The following is a 16,003-nucleotide window of genomic DNA, read 5'->3' as shown; positions in this document are numbered from 1 at the left end:
GTTAGCCTTGTATAGTTCTCCCATATTTACAGAAAACCAGCCACAGTGGCAGAGATTCCCCTTTCTTGGCCGCTTGTCATTAAAAAGGCAAAGAATTCTCCCAAAAGAAAAGGTGAGACCGGCCCTCTACAATAAAAACAAATGAAGAGATCTGTTATGCCACACAAAGGACCAAGTTGAGCCCCTAGACAAGAGTGGGATGTGCAAACTCCTGTGCAAAGACTGCAACTGATATGCGTAGGCCAGACAGGAAGGAGATTTGAGACAAGAATAAAGGAGCACTGATCATGCTTTAGAAACAACATCTCCACATCACTCTTTGCCAAACACCCGAGAGATTGAGGCCACAGCAGCGATTTCATCCCCAAAATCCTGCACATTGAGAGGAAAGGTCAGCGCCTCGATGCACCGGAGCAATTAGAAATACTTCAACACATGGATTACAGAGAAGATGTTTTGACCAATGATTTTCTTAACCTTTCATATTAATCGTTATTGTATTTCCTTCCTCCCCCCTCTGCCAACTAAACTGACACCAAGCAAATCTTTTCAACAATGTAGTAACCCATCCCAGCCTGCTACTTAATTACCTGGCTCACAACTTCTCCCTGTTCACATTACCCATTCCCCCACTCCTCTGCCAACTAACTTGATGCCAAGCAAACTTTTTTCAACATGGTATTCATCCCTCCTCCCAGCCTCCTAATTTATCAATATTACCAATCCTCCTCCGCCCCTTCTTCCTACCTCAACCAATCCTTGCTTTCCTCCCTCCCTCTTCTTCCCCTCCATCCAGAGATACACACACACACACACACACACACACACATATATATATATATATATATATATATATATATATATATATATATATATATATATATATATATATATATATATATATATATACTGTGTTTGACCTGTAATTTTACCTGAAGATGTTATACCATAACGAAACCTAGGTCGTGAATAAAAAAAATTCTATGTAGAAAAGTCAAGTTGTTTTTTTCAATTCCTTCCAAGTATTCTACCTATTACATAGAGGTAGTTTTGGATGACCCCTAATGACTATTCACTTTGAAGTATCAAAAGAACTTCCACTTTTCTAGCCGTACATTATTACTTCATTTCTTTGAAACCTCTTGTCTTCATGATTTCTATAAAGCCTTTCAATATTTCCTCCATCCACTTTCTCTTCCTTTTTTTCAGATCCTCCCCCCCCAATTCCTGTCTCCACATTTAAAATTTCAGTATTTGTCTTCCTCTCCATTCTCCCCCCACACCCATATCTCATAAGTCCATCCCCTTGTCTCAACATCCAAGTCCAGTACATCCATAAAATGCTATGCTCATTGTTCAAGTCTTAAACAATCATTTCTTCATATATTAACTTAGCTAACATGTTGTCAATCCCTTCTTCTCATCCAATCTCTTCTTCTCATAAATGCGGCTTTTGATAATGCAATTTTTCTCCTAATGCCCCCATTACTATACTCATTTTCTCTAAACTAATACCCAATCACATGCACTGCTCCACCTACTCGAGTTTATTCCTCCTACTTCGAGGTTTAACTTAGTGGTAAACTTCAATGAACCACACAATAACTACCCCAATCCCTGGGCTGTCTAGCCCAGTATTGCTTGATCATCAGCAAACCTAACTGACCTAATAATATCACTGCCCACCTTTATTCCTGCTCCAGCCCTTCCCATGCTGCCCTCAGGATTTCCCCAGCGTATACTCCACTGAAGACTACTGGAGATAACAGGCAGCCATGTCTCATTACCCCGTCAATCATTTCCTTGCTGATCCCTCTCTGCTATCCATACTTGTTCATTTAGATTCATGTACAAGTCTTGAGTTGGTCAACTATTCGTCCAATCCACTGCCAATTCCACAATATCTCCATTAAATGTACCCATTCGGCATGGGTAAACATCTCAAAATTCATTAAACACACAATGACATCTTGATTAAATTAAACGTTACTTTCTATTGATGTTCTCATCACCAAAATTGCTTACTGTATTCCTTTACCCTTTCTGAAGCCAATCTGTGTTTGCCCCGGTAGTTGCCAGCACTATTTTGTGACTTTCTATTGAAGATTCTTAGAACTTTGCTGCATTTGAACTTAACCTAATCGTCCCACAGTCCTCACATGCATACAGCTGCTCCACACTTTTTTGAGATGGGATCAAAACTGGCCTATAAAAACCTTCTGGCCAAATCCCTTCCTCATAACTATTCCATTTATAAGTTCAAAGAATTCCTTCCTTCCATTTGCCCTTAACACTTTAGCAATTATGGGGATATTATGAGGCATAAAGGAAAATATAGTAAAAATTTTCCACTAGATAAGTTTAATAGAATGACTGGGTTTCGACGTATTACATCATCTATAGGTGACAGAATGAATTCAGGTACCGTTTTATATAAATTTTTGCATCCTGGGAAAGGAGGGGTGTGTGGATATGGAAGAGAAGGAAGGACGGAGGAGAAGAATGCTGGCCAACTGACCAATGGGATGTGATATACAAAGTTTGTGACGTGTTGAAGAAAGAGTACACAAAGTCTCAGAGGTCCACATGAGTGAATCACCAATCACATATAAGCATCAGGAACGGGGTCAGTAAGCTATTGGGGGAGGTGTTGGAAAAGAGGGAGTGGAGAAGAGAAAGGTTGGCATTGGAGTATGAAACACAAAGTTTAAAGTTTTACAAGCAGCTCTCACTAAGTCTTTGAAGACCACTCGGTTGATAAGCAGCCATCTTTGATCACGTCAGCAGGGAAGAGGAGCAAGCTAGGTTGGGGCCAGGGCCAGGGGATTACAGTCCCAAGGAAGGATGGGAAAAGAGTAAAGTCCTTACACTTAGAACACATATCGGGGGTGGGTGGGAGGGAACAATTCAAAAGGAAGGGGCAGATGTGTGTTACACGGCGGTACAAAATCACTGAAGGAAGATTATGGAAGAGGAAATCACCTACCAGGTGAAGATGGTATGACGTAACCAAACCTAAGTGGACAACCAAACCAAACTTTACATGGAAAAATAAATTGTCTTCTTTCATCAACCTGAACGAATTAAAATACCATTGCTATCACCCAAGATATATCCCATTTGGTAGAACATGTATACCAGTGCTACTATGTACCACTTTATCCTCATCCCTAAAGCCCCAGTATAAATTGGTGATGAAATGTGTGATCATGCAAGATGCATTCCCTTGATGCTTTCTTGAGTACCTTTCATGGGAATTTATTTCCCTCTAGATGCGTTGATGGGCTTTGTGACTCTCCCCTATGGCAGAGAGTTTAGGGTAAAATTGTTGCACCTAATCATCAACTATGAAATATTGGTTGAATTTCTCGTAAATGGCCTCCCAACCTTCCACTTCTGTCTTGGATTGTTCCATTTTAGCCAGTACCCTTGTCACTCATTGTAAGATACTGGCGCAAGGAAACAACTCATTCGGAGGCAGGAGAGAGGAGGCTGCCATCAAGATGGACATAGTCAAGTTTATTCTTGTGAAAGCATCATGGTGCACATAAACAAACGAAACTTGAAAGAGAAATCACCAGAATATGATTGTAAAATGACAATGTATGCTATGGAAATCGTACAATTACTGAAAATTACAATAATTAATTTTAATTGGTTTCCTGATGGGTGATTTTATGCCTCATTCTTTTGGCCATTATAGCAGGGTTAATGATTTGCAAGATTTGTAAAATAAGCGTGCTTATCGGTGCAATCCATACCTAATGGAACTGAGTTTAAAAAAATGCTGTGCAGTTGCATACCATGAAAATGGGATTCTAATACCCCTGACTATTATTGATTATATTCCTAATTTGAGTGATGTGCTTATGACAAACCCAACAGTAGTAAACTGTGTTTCAGGTTTCATGTTTAGTTTATAATGACAAATGGGTCATAATATGTTTCGCTTCATTTATGTCATCATGGAGGATTTGCTAGATATTGTGTTGAGGTACTTCAGTATATATATGTCTCTCTCCATGTGTCACCCTTGTGAGATCAATTTTCAAATAGGGTCGATATTTTAAAAGAATTTAGTGCCCCGCTAGCCCATTCCATTAATCGGATTAATGAAATTGAATTCATGTCTAACAATGGAATGGATCAACAATAAAATGGAATCCAAACTTCATGCATGAGTTACGATTGGTAAATATTCAAAAGAGATGTTTTTAGAATTATTGCTATTCAATCACATTGAAAAGAGTAAGTGGAGTGGAAACAAAGATGATTTAAAATGGAAAAAAATTATTTGTGGAGGCTTACTCTACCGTAATGAGGCTGTTTATTTCAGTACTCTGTCTCTGATGGTGATTGTTATAGGGCAATGCTTCTACTGTAGATGGATTAATTTATAAGGATTTAGTCCTTTCATTATATCGCCTTTTCAATGAATTAAATAAATAAAATCATTAGATCCCTGTTATTCATGCAGTCACTTAAGATATGTATCTTCTGCCCCAATATATGTTCATAATTAAAGCCATGCATACTTCACATAAATTCTTTTTCATTTCCACAGGCCAAAATAAAAAACATCCTCCGACTGCTGATGTATTACCCATGACTTCCAATTTTCCAGACGGTTTGATCTGGGACTATTTATTTTCATTCCGAGGCACCACTGGTGTGTGGAAGTCTTGGAGTGATATTGTGAGGAATGCCAAGTATAATATGGTGATTAAAATTGGCACTTTATTGATTCCTACTCCAGAAACTGCCAGGTATGAAAACCACTGTGCAGTAACTGATAAAGTAGATGTTACTCAACGGCCACATACCAGTCATGCAGTAAATATCTCTCTTGCATTCCTGTAGCAATAAGAACTTCAATTGAATAAACTCTGACTTTGCCACCCCTCCTCTGACATTGACAGAGAGAGATATAGTAGAAGCAACGGCAAATCATGGGTTAATGGATAGCTTGAAAGCACCAGGCCTCTGTGCTTATGCCCCCACTCTGCGCCACTTGCTCTCTTATCAGCACTCTACACCGAAAACAGTCACGCTTGTGGCATGTGCTGGCCCAAGGGAGTCCAGTGATGAGCACTCACTTGCTCCCGCTGCTAATCAATGAAGTGCCCATATATTTAGACGTGGGCCATTAGAATAGGCAGACATCAGCATGCTCAAGGTCTTGGCTTGTGCAGAGTTACTCTTCAAGTAAAAGTCTATAATCTTCCACACAACGAATAGAGGAATGCATCTTGAAAGTTAGCCTTGTTTTTGTAGGATTTTACACATTTTTTGGGCAGGTTGAACCTAGCAACATTAGAGGATACTTTACCTCTGCTTGATTGTATTTTACTCAATGTCTCAAGTTCTTTGAATTAGGGCCACTGTATTCATCAGATGTTACTGATGTCACATGGTGCATATACACCACTGGTTTATTTTCTCATTTAGAGCCCACGAAACGTTACAAAAAATATTTGGGGCCTGTGAACTGAATTATCAATCCCTATTCACATAATACCAACCATATTGATGACATAGTTCAATGTGTTGATACTTGAAAATGTTGTACTGGCTTCCCACCCAGAGGGTTCGGGTTCAAATCCCGGCGGTGTTGAATATTTTCCTGTGGTATCTCGATCCCTGCTTGAGGTGCTTTGTGGAGGGCACTTTGAGTGAGTACGCCGTCCGTCGGATGGGACGCTAAGCTGCGGATCCCTTGGCGCCTTTCGTAAAGAGTAGGCTAATGCTGACGCCGGGTTTCTCTCCACCCTTCATCCTTTCCTGTCCATCCCCTATGGCGCAAATGACCTCAGCAGTTGGTCGCCTCCCCTAAATACTACTACTACTTGAAAATGTTTAGCAGAATCTGTGAATTTTTGAGGTTGATTGCTACTCAGAAGACACAGAAAGCTTATTTGTATTTCATCCATGAATAGCTCTAAAATATAAAATAATTTTGAATATCTATTGACATGCAACAATTTCAGAGTGTAAAAATCATTCGCCTTGACTGGGACTCGAACCCAGATCCCTCAATATCCGGTTGAGTGCTTTAGCCACTTAAGCTACCGAGGCGTCCTCTTAAACTCTGAAATTTTGGGGCTTTTAAAGGAACAAGATGTTGTGACAAAATACCGTACATACATACAATGTCACAGGCATTCGTAGTCATGCGCGAGGCGCCACTGTCCACGAGGTTAAAGCCAACTTAAAACACTTATGCTGTTAATACTTTGATAAATTCCAAAGAAACTGCGGGAGATGCCGCAACACTAACTTTTAATGGAGTCATCCGCTAATGTGCATTTCAATGCAACAATTTCAGAGTTTAAAAATCATTCGCCTTGACTGGGACTCGAACCCAGATCCCTCAATATCCGGTCGAGTGCTTTAGCCACTTAAGCTACCAAGGAATGTCTATTGACATTCCTAAAAAAAAGTTGGATTGTTTTTGTAATTTCTTAGTTCACCACTTAAATATCCAAGTTCTTGGAGCCATTCAATATTATTTACTCTTTCTTAAGAGACTTTGGACTTATGTATGTACCATGGCCTCAAGAAAGCAAGAGATTACTTTCCCTATAAAACATGTTACTCTAATAATGTTTACTACTCAGCTCATCAATTTATCAGCTCTCAATACCAGCTCTCAATACCAGCTCTCAATATCATCTCTCAATCAACAAATTATTCTTCTATGCTTTTTCACATTCTCACATTTCTTTCATTTGGGTTTTGGGAATTCCTGATGAGAGGGCTGCTTGCTCTCTTTAGTTTTTTGACCAATTAGACTTAACAGTGTAGGTAAGCACATATTCAACTATTGGGAGAAAAGCGTTACAGTAGGCCTCACTTTGATGGCACAGGTTGCTGGGGCAAGTGGCAGAGGAATGATTAAAGTCCATTTAGGTTCATACACCTTCGCTCTACCCTGTCTGGGTTTTTACAATTTTAAAATGAGTAAATTGAATCCACAGCCTTTTGATTTTTAGAAAGAAAACTATGGGCTGCAACTTTCAAGCTGAATATTGAAAGTTTGAAAAATGAAAGACTGCTCAATGGGAAAATAATGAAAAAGCCATGAGTTGGAATTCTGAAAGTAGTGGCCAGCCTTCTTCCAAACTAAACTGTGTGCACTGCTCCCTTCTCTGCCTCTCATCCTTGCTACTAACACCCATCCGATCAAATGAATTTATTCTCCTCCTCCCAATCCCCTGCTTAGCCAACTTTCCCTTTTCTCTTGCCTCCTTCCACCCTCCGGTTTCTCTCCAAATCCCTGTACTTCCTCTCTGCTCTCTCTCCTTAGAATGTATCCCAATAACTTCCTTTCTTCTATCTAACATTTGTTCATTATTGCTGTCGCCCATCAGTTTGTCGCCCTCAGTGTGCACATCTCAAGAGACTCTGGAATGAGATAATCCTTTCAAACCTCAATCATAAGATCCCATTAGTGTGGTGCTCCATATTAAAATGATCATTAATATTATTTTCACATCTTTAATCCAAGCTGTGTTAATCAATTCTCTTATCTTTATAAATGCCTTCTGAACTAATGTGATTTCTCTCATAATGGTGAGCTTTATACTACACCCATCACCATTTCCTACTCGTCTAAAATTTCATCAGTTTTATTTTGTTAGGATGTATCTCATCCCATATCCCTAACTTTGATCTTGTTAATGACCTAGATATTACTGCAGTCCCTTTGTTAACTAAATAAGAATTGTCACATTGTTCCATCTCTAGATGCATGCATATGATTCAGACACACATTGTGCATAAAAATCCCCTGATATTAATTGGACCAAGTGGTGCAGGAAAAACAACCTACCTAAGAAACTATTTCATCCATGAATTGTCAGCTGAAGAGTATTGGATGCAAAATGTGACTCTGACGATGCAAATCACTGCAAAAGAAACACAGGTAAGCCTTTTGGTAATCAGGAAGGGTATTGTCAATCCTAAATTATATTTTATTTGTTTAGTACGTGAGAATTAAACCTAATGAAACTATTCCTGGGAAGTCAAACAAGTTTATCTTTATCTTAAGAATCGCAAGAAAAACAAAGAAAATTCAATTTTGAATATCAAATTTTAACTTCCTTATTTCTTTTAACTATCGGACCATTTTTTGTCATTTCACTGTAGCAAATAAAAAGTTATTACATATAGGTATTTTTAAGCTCCCACTATGGATTCTGTTTCCTTAGATAAAGTCAATCATAAGGTAAATTTTAAAATGTTATCTTCTGAACAAATGTTTCCCCATGTCTGATTTACAATTGTCTTTTGGAAATGTATACTTAGGTCTTTCTTTGAAACCATGTGATATTTGAGCTGTCTATAAATATTCACCTTCACATGTAGTTTAGGAATACTGTTTTTAAATGGCAATTTAAAAGTATGGTTTTATTGATTGAAATATATATTTTACCCTTTCCACATCCAAGAACTGAGGTTAATTTACTTTTATTTATTTCAAAACTAGGAAATAATTCTTTCTCAAATGTTTAGAAGTGGAAAATACCTTTATAAGCCTCCAGAAGGGCGGCAGTGTGTAATGTTTATTGATGACTTGAATGTGCCCATGAAGGACAACTATGAGTCTCAGCCACCAATTGAACTACTTCGAGAGTATTTGGATCATAAGCACTGGTGAGGATTTCCATTTTTATATTATTTAATGTGTAAAATATAAGGAGATAAAATTTTAGGCTTATATGTAACTTTAAAATGCACCAGGAGACAAACTTACATATGTGAATATTTTGTGGCAAAGATTAAAACATGTATTGAATGCTGAAAGAGCAGAAATAATTCCACCCATTGGCACTGATGCAGGAAAACCACCGTATGAGAATGGATTGGAGTTTACTGAGTGCTAAATTATTAAAAATTAGCATGGATCTTATATTAAGCATTATAATTAATCTTTGTCTTACATCATAGTAGGCATTGAGAAAAGCCAAGGCAGGCATCTTGATGAATGGTATGAAATAAACTTAAGCAGATGAAATTACATATGCCACATTGCATAAATGTATGATTTATTTTGGAATTTTTTTGGAAGTATTTTCAATGGAATATGAAAAGTCTGTTGCTTATTACTGACTATAGGCAGTGATATTATTGAAATTACTAATAAGGCAACCATTTGCTATGCCTGATGTGGGAACAAATACTTAATTATAACCATAACAGTTTCAGGTTTAACTTTGTGGAATTCCTTCATGACGAGGGCAGAAAAGAACGAAAAGAAGAAACTTTACAATTCCTTAATAAAGGTTTAATATTTCACGACCATGGTTTTGATACTGTGCATCATCGAAACCATGGTCATGAAATATTAAATCTTTATTGTGGAATTTTAAAGTTTCTTTTTTACCCTCACTTAATAATAAGTATTTTTCCAGCAAATCAGCTTGCAGTTATCAGTCAAAGTTATACCCATGACTGTAACCCTGGCCCAAAGGATTCAGGCTGGTACCAGAGCAGTTTTAGGAATAAAAAAGTGTGTCTTATGGGCTGTGAAATACATCTCCAGAATATTAGGAAATCACTTGTGTAACCAAAATGAAAAACTCACCCAAAGCAATCCTCCCTTCACCATCATCAACTTTCATTGCACTCATAATATCCTAAGCAACAGGTATCTCAACTTCTTCCATGTATCACCCGTTCTACCCTTACCATCCAGGCTGGACATGGAGTCCCTCCTGTCCATCGCCTATCCCAAAACTCCATACCCTTTCCCTTCACTGCCCTTCAACCGAGATTGATTTTTCCTCATTTCTTCTCCAAAGAGGTCTGATTTGTAAGTTGGTTTGGTGTGTGTGTTTGAGACTCATGAGGGGAGAAGATGTGTTTCAAGATCACTGTGTTTCACTCGCACACATGAGGGGAGGAAAGTATGGTAACTAAAGTTATTTCTTTTCTCATTAATGTTTTTTTAATGTAATTGACAACAGTGGCACGGGCAGGGATATAGAGCCGATCGGGGAAAACTAAGCTCATGTCATGCAGCCCTCAAAACACATCAATCTTGTCAACTATGCTAGCACTGTAGCTTACATAAACGTTTTTTCCTGGTGTCACTCAACTAATTCTGGCGCAGAAGCATTGCATTCACGCAGTGCCTGCAAGGTTCTTGCACAATCTATCCTAGTATCTGATTAATGGCGAGGACATACTCTTAGATGAGTCCTTTGTATATTCACTGTGCTGTGGAAATTCCTAAAAAATGTGAAGTGTTGCTTGCTAACCTGTACATTGAATTCAAATCAAGACCTCAACTTTTATGTTTCCTTTGAGTAGTTACTATTTCAATCAAGTTTTATATCATAAGTATATTCATTGAACACCATTGCATAATCTGTTAGGTTTGACTTGGAGGAATCTCATCCCATCCATCTTTCGGACATCCTGATGCTGGGAGCCATGAGGCCATTGAGTGGCACTCGAGATACCCTGAACCCTCGATTCCTCTCACACTTCAGCATTTATTACCTCAGCCCCTTAAGTGAAGCATCCTTGAACAAGATCTATCGCAGCATGCTTCACACAGAACTCATGGTAATTATATAGCAGTTTCCTCTATTGTGATGGTAGAGTTGTGCACATTTAACTAGCAAAATTAAGCTACCTCTATGCTTTACAAATAGAATTGCCGAGGTGTGAGCACCTGGGATGAAAGATAGTTTTACCTGCATTCCATTTATGTCTTTGAACATGATATATTTAGGAATTGAATAAAAATGTTGACAAAATGGCAATCTAATGCATGTTTATTTTTTTACTGGTATTTTAATATATTTTCTGGGATTCATGGTATTGTCAGGTTCCCTAGAAGGGAGATGTTAGTGAAAAACTGAAAGTGATAGATGGTTGATGTATCCTAGTTTCCTGGTTCTTCTGACATTATTTTCAATATTTACAGATGAATGTGGAAGTGGCAAGTGGTCACAGTTCCAAAAAAATATCTTGGCTTTATTGAATTCTGATTGTTACTGGTCGTGGTATAATAATCACCTCTGGATTTGCCCTATGTCAGGGATGGCTAACATTTTGGCAAATGAGTGCCAACTTTTATGAAATAAACAGTTTACTCTTGACTTGCCAACCCATTGAGTGAGATAGAGGCATCGATTAGCGATTATGTTAATGTCTATAAGAGGCTTAGGGTGTTTTATTTTTATTATAAGGAAAAATAATTTTAAAATGGTATTCATAATTATTTGTTTTGAAGTTTAATTTTTTATTGGCTTTTATAGCAAAGGTTATGAATTAGCATATCATCATTTATTAGAACTTCTGCCTCTTATTGGGATACAAAATTGCCCTTTGTCAGAGGAATAAAGTCATATATGCAATTAATCTTATTGATTCTCCTCCAGTTCAGAGGAAAATAGATCAACTATTCCCAAAGGATATTCTCACATTATAAGTAAATTAAACGGACAATCAATGAAAGAAATAGAGTTACTCAGTGGTGGTATTGAATCAATCGACAAATTCTGACTGATTTAGACAATCTACTAAGGATGCTTAGCTTAACCGTGCTTTGGTAAATGTGATTGGTAAACAGAACATCTGTGGAAACATATGTTAGTTCCGATGACTAAACCAAGATAAATTCAACATGTGACCCTGAAAAATAAGAAACCAGCAATTTCATGGGTTAAAAGTTCAATATGGAAGAGAGGGCATACTTGTTGTTGACCTTCAAGTAAACATGTTTTAAAATGTCCACCTTTTCCAGAATCGAAACTTCGGTGCTGACATTGTTGGATCTGTAGTTGCAATAGTCAATGCAACTCTCAAAATATATACTGACATCAAGGAGAATCTCCTACCAAGCCCACTGAAATGTCATTATATGTTTAACTTGCAAGATATTTCGAGAGTTATTCAAGGTTGCTCTTTAATTAACAAAGAATCTGTGGATAGCAGGAGAGTGTTGATCAGGTAAAAACTAAATATTCTACCATTTTATGGTTACATCTGCCCACCATTGTAACGTAGGCAATTCTGTTTCCATAGACATATATAATTTCTTTTGTTCAATTTGAATGAGTGTGCCATCAAAATTGCAATAAAACTGTAACATATCTCATTTCGAGAAAGCAGATAATGCCCTCTCCATATCCTCATTACTTTTCTTTTCTTTGGCTTGTTATGCCATTTTTTTTGTCAAACAATGTTGATTGTAATATCAAAAAGACATACCAAAGACGTATGTAGAAATTTTAATATTGATGATTTGGAATTGGGGGTCACTTAAAGAGAGGAATATAGAATGAAATCAGGAACACTTTTAACATGTGCATGTCTCAGACTGCTCAGGTGTGAATGGGGAACGGAAAGTCTGGATGGGCGGTGTTTGGAAGAAGGGTTTACACTGTCACCAGTGCTTTTCAATGCATGTGTGGAGGAAATGGTTAAAGAGGCATCGGAAGTACTGGAGGTAGAAATGAAAGTCAGTGGACAATTGATGAAATCAGTTGGGTTTGCAGTTGATTAAGCTTTATAAAATCAATTGTTACCGTTATTATTCCATAGGGTACTCAATAGTTGGTAGAATAGTGATGTGACTTTATCTCACATGCAGAAAAATGTCTTATCTATTTAAGTGAAACTGCAGGGGAGAAAGGCATAAATGAATGCAGACATGACTAAAGACTTCCCACATTATTCTACTTAAGGGAAATTATCATTATCGCATCATAATTCATCTTCAGGCATTCATTTGCATAATTAGTCGCTTTGTAGCTAATGGCTTTCACTCTGTAGAATTTATTTGTTTTTCTCTACACACTAAGTCTTTCAGGGTCATTTGCTTAAGAGTTTTCTAAATAAATCACCATCATCACACCTCTTAATTGGTAATTTGGACTTAGAAATACTATTATTTCCAAGCTAGTCATGGTATGATTTAAAGCAGCTGTGGCAGACCGCAAGATGTCAAATCTTGTTATTGCTGTTTGTACCATTTTTCTTATAAGGCCAAAGTAGAAACTGTGGAAGGCACATATACCCTATGATATTTATTACAGAAAAACCCAATTTTTCTGAGTCCTGCTGGTGAAAGATCTGAAATGGCAACTTTCATAATTTCTATGATGTTTCTCTTGCCACTATCATTATGAAAATCCCTCAGAGGGTGAACATGGCCACATAACTTGTCAATCTTAGGTTCAATATTAGAATAATGCTAGAGAAAACACATCAAGTACATTTTTCAGCCCTTCTGAGATTTTGAATGATGTGGCATTCACAATTTTGAAGATACTGTAGTACTCAGAATAATAGGATTCTGTGGGAGGTAAATAATGCCTTGTTTCTTGTGAACAACATAGTGTGTATCTCTTTCCACCCTAGAATTATAGACAATTTAAATGATCAGCTCAATAGCAGAATGCTCACAAATCACCTCTTTATTTATGATAAAATTTGTTATAACATCTCACTATATGGTTGAGTTTGGAAACTTCTGTGTTTCAAGTTTTGGATGAGCAATCCCCTCCTGTGTACGTCGAAATATGATGCAAAAAACATTTTGTCCTACTTAAACAGTGACAGTTTTTGCTTAGATGAGCTTTTATTTTGTTGTGAAATTTATTTCCCACACTTGTTTTCATGGTAATTTTAAAATAGCCGTATTATTATTAATAACATTTTGGTTTAATTTTTCAGACTCTGGACTCATGAAATTTTACGTGAATTCTACGATAGACTTCTAAATCTCCATGAGCGTGACTGGTTAATACAAAGGATTAATTGGTGCATAAAAACTCACTTCAAGGAGAATTTTGATGCTGTTTTTGAGAACCTTGGCACAATGAAAGGAAAAGTAAGAATTCTTACACTCATGATATGAGTTTTACAAACTACTTATATCTTTTGCTTATTAATTATAAACGAAAGCATGAAACTAATATGGCCAAAGAGATATGATGAGCAGTGCAAGGATAGGGAGAGTTAACGGAGGGCGGTTGTTAAAAGATTGTGGGCTTCAGGGAGATCTAATGTACTGAGGACATATGACAGATAAATTCATTTACACTATCAGAGAAAGGGTAGGAAATTAATTGAAGTGGAATAGATCCAGACGAGGAGGAAAGAACTCATTGAGGAACACATATAATAAATATATTAGGCCAATAAATTCATGCATAGAAAGATAATATGAAGTCAATGAGGGCCTATTAAATCTAGGTGTACTTGTCAACATTATAGAGAATGCATTAAAGGAAATGAATAGGCTGTGGTGATATATGGTATTCATGCAGAACTAATGAAGAATTTGGGAAAGCCCGAAAGGAAAAGTTTTATGGGCTCATTCGTAGTATTAATAAGGCAGGAAGTTGGTTTGCTGAAGGTGTAATTATATTTATGCCAATTCCTATCCCAGAAAGGGAACAAAGCCACAGTATGTGAGAACTGTAGATCCATACATTTGATTCCACATGCAACTTTAGATGTACCTAGAAGCATCAATAAAGTGGTAGAGAAGGAAAATAATTACTTAGTAGATGATCCATGAGTGTCTTTAGAGAGGGGATTGTACATATGATGTTACAGCAATAATGAAGTCACTTGTAGAAGGGAATGTAGAGTGTAACCAGTCTTCAATTTAATTTTTCATGAATTTTGGGGTGCTCAACAAAGAAAAGTGATTACAAATAATGAATGCACTTTAGAAGATAGGGGTAAAGTGGAGGAATGGGCGACTTGATTGAGCTCATCATCCCTCAAATGGCACAGTTCTGGGTAGCAGATAGAGAGGTGGTATGGGCAGTTTCAAGCAGGTGGCTTGGATCCAGTATCACTTAGGAATCTTCAGTGTGCATGAAGGGATGCATTGAAATGGAAGTTGCTGGTGAACTTTCAAATCCATTTGATTTTTGGATGATCCAGTTTAAGTTAGTCATCAAAGGGATTGCACTCATTTCAGTATAAATAACAGAATCAGTGTTATAAGCATGGAATGAGAATTAGTGTTAAGGTAACAAAGGTAATGATGTTCCATAGAAATGTGGATGTTTAGTTATCCCTACATTGGGGCCATTAACCTAATCAGGTAACACAGTTGATTGATTTAGGAAGCATTTTAGGTGAAGTGGGAAAAGTAGTAGTTAAGGGAAGGATTGTGTTAGGTAAAGAAGATTTCACAAAGGGGCAAGAACCTTGAGCAATGATGTAAAGCAAAGGCTAGGGAAAGTTTTGAGATGGAGTGTAAATTTAATCGGAGACAAGCTTTGTCATTGAGGCAAGAGGATGAGTGGAAATGCAAGAAGACTTTTGAGGTATAGTTTTGGACAAAAATGGAAAAAATGAAATGGATGGAAAGGTAAGCAAATGATGAAATTCTAGGAGTGGAATGGGAGTTGAGAAGGTTGTGGAGAAAAATTTGAAGTGGGCAGGACTAGAAGGTGAAGGGAATTGAGTTGTAATGAAAAGTTGAAGACTGGCATAGGAAAGAATTTTGGAAAAATTAGGTAAAGGGAGAAAATAAATCAACATGTGGGATGGAATGAAGGGAGGCCAGTTTGTCAAGTTTAAAAATGGTTTATGGCAATGCAGGCTTTAGAGTATTTATCTAATGTTGGGTTAGATGGCACTTAAGTTGAGAATAGTGCAAGTGCTGAGGCAAAACATATTGGATCCATCAAAACATTCCTTGGCCAGAGGATTACTCTTATTAATAATGGTTACCAATTTTACTCCTGGCATGTAACAATCTGCTGTCATTAACACCATGTAAAACATGAATGTTTTTCTTCCAGAAAGTTCATGATGCATTGCAGTCATTGCTGTTTGGAAGTGTGCTATATCCAGATGTCCCTTACAAATCAAAAAAGTATGAAGAGATGAATTTTGCCCGATTTCAAGAGGTTGTTGAAAACTATCTGATAGAATACAATCAAGTTGAAAAAGTAAAATTGGATTTAATAATCTTCAAGTAAGTTTGCAACATTATGCATTAAATTTTGATTTTTCATAT

The 16,003-nt window shown here is 37.2% G+C and overlaps 1 protein-coding gene across 1 annotated transcript in view; it reads left to right on the top strand.

The window, feature by feature from the left end:
* Positions 1–16,003, top strand: part of LOC139691497 (dynein axonemal heavy chain 3-like) — a 69,427-nt gene that overhangs the window by 38,413 nt on the left and 15,011 nt on the right. Inside the window, exons 13-19 of the mRNA XM_071589347.1 lie at positions 4,565–4,766; positions 7,747–7,924; positions 8,489–8,655; positions 10,380–10,572; positions 11,759–11,964; positions 13,693–13,849; positions 15,786–15,961. Coding sequence (XP_071445448.1) covers positions 4,565–4,766; positions 7,747–7,924; positions 8,489–8,655; positions 10,380–10,572; positions 11,759–11,964; positions 13,693–13,849; positions 15,786–15,961 — 1,279 coding nt within the window. The remainder of the gene's footprint in view (positions 1–4,564; positions 4,767–7,746; positions 7,925–8,488; positions 8,656–10,379; positions 10,573–11,758; positions 11,965–13,692; positions 13,850–15,785; positions 15,962–16,003) is intronic.

This window comes from Hetaerina americana, unplaced genomic scaffold, assembly GCF_022747635.1.
Source record: "Hetaerina americana unplaced genomic scaffold, ioHetAmer1.1.p SCAF_37, whole genome shotgun sequence".
In the NCBI taxonomy this organism is placed as follows: Eukaryota; Metazoa; Arthropoda; class Insecta; order Odonata; family Calopterygidae; genus Hetaerina; species Hetaerina americana.
This window is presented reverse-complemented; position numbering and strand designations above follow the sequence as displayed.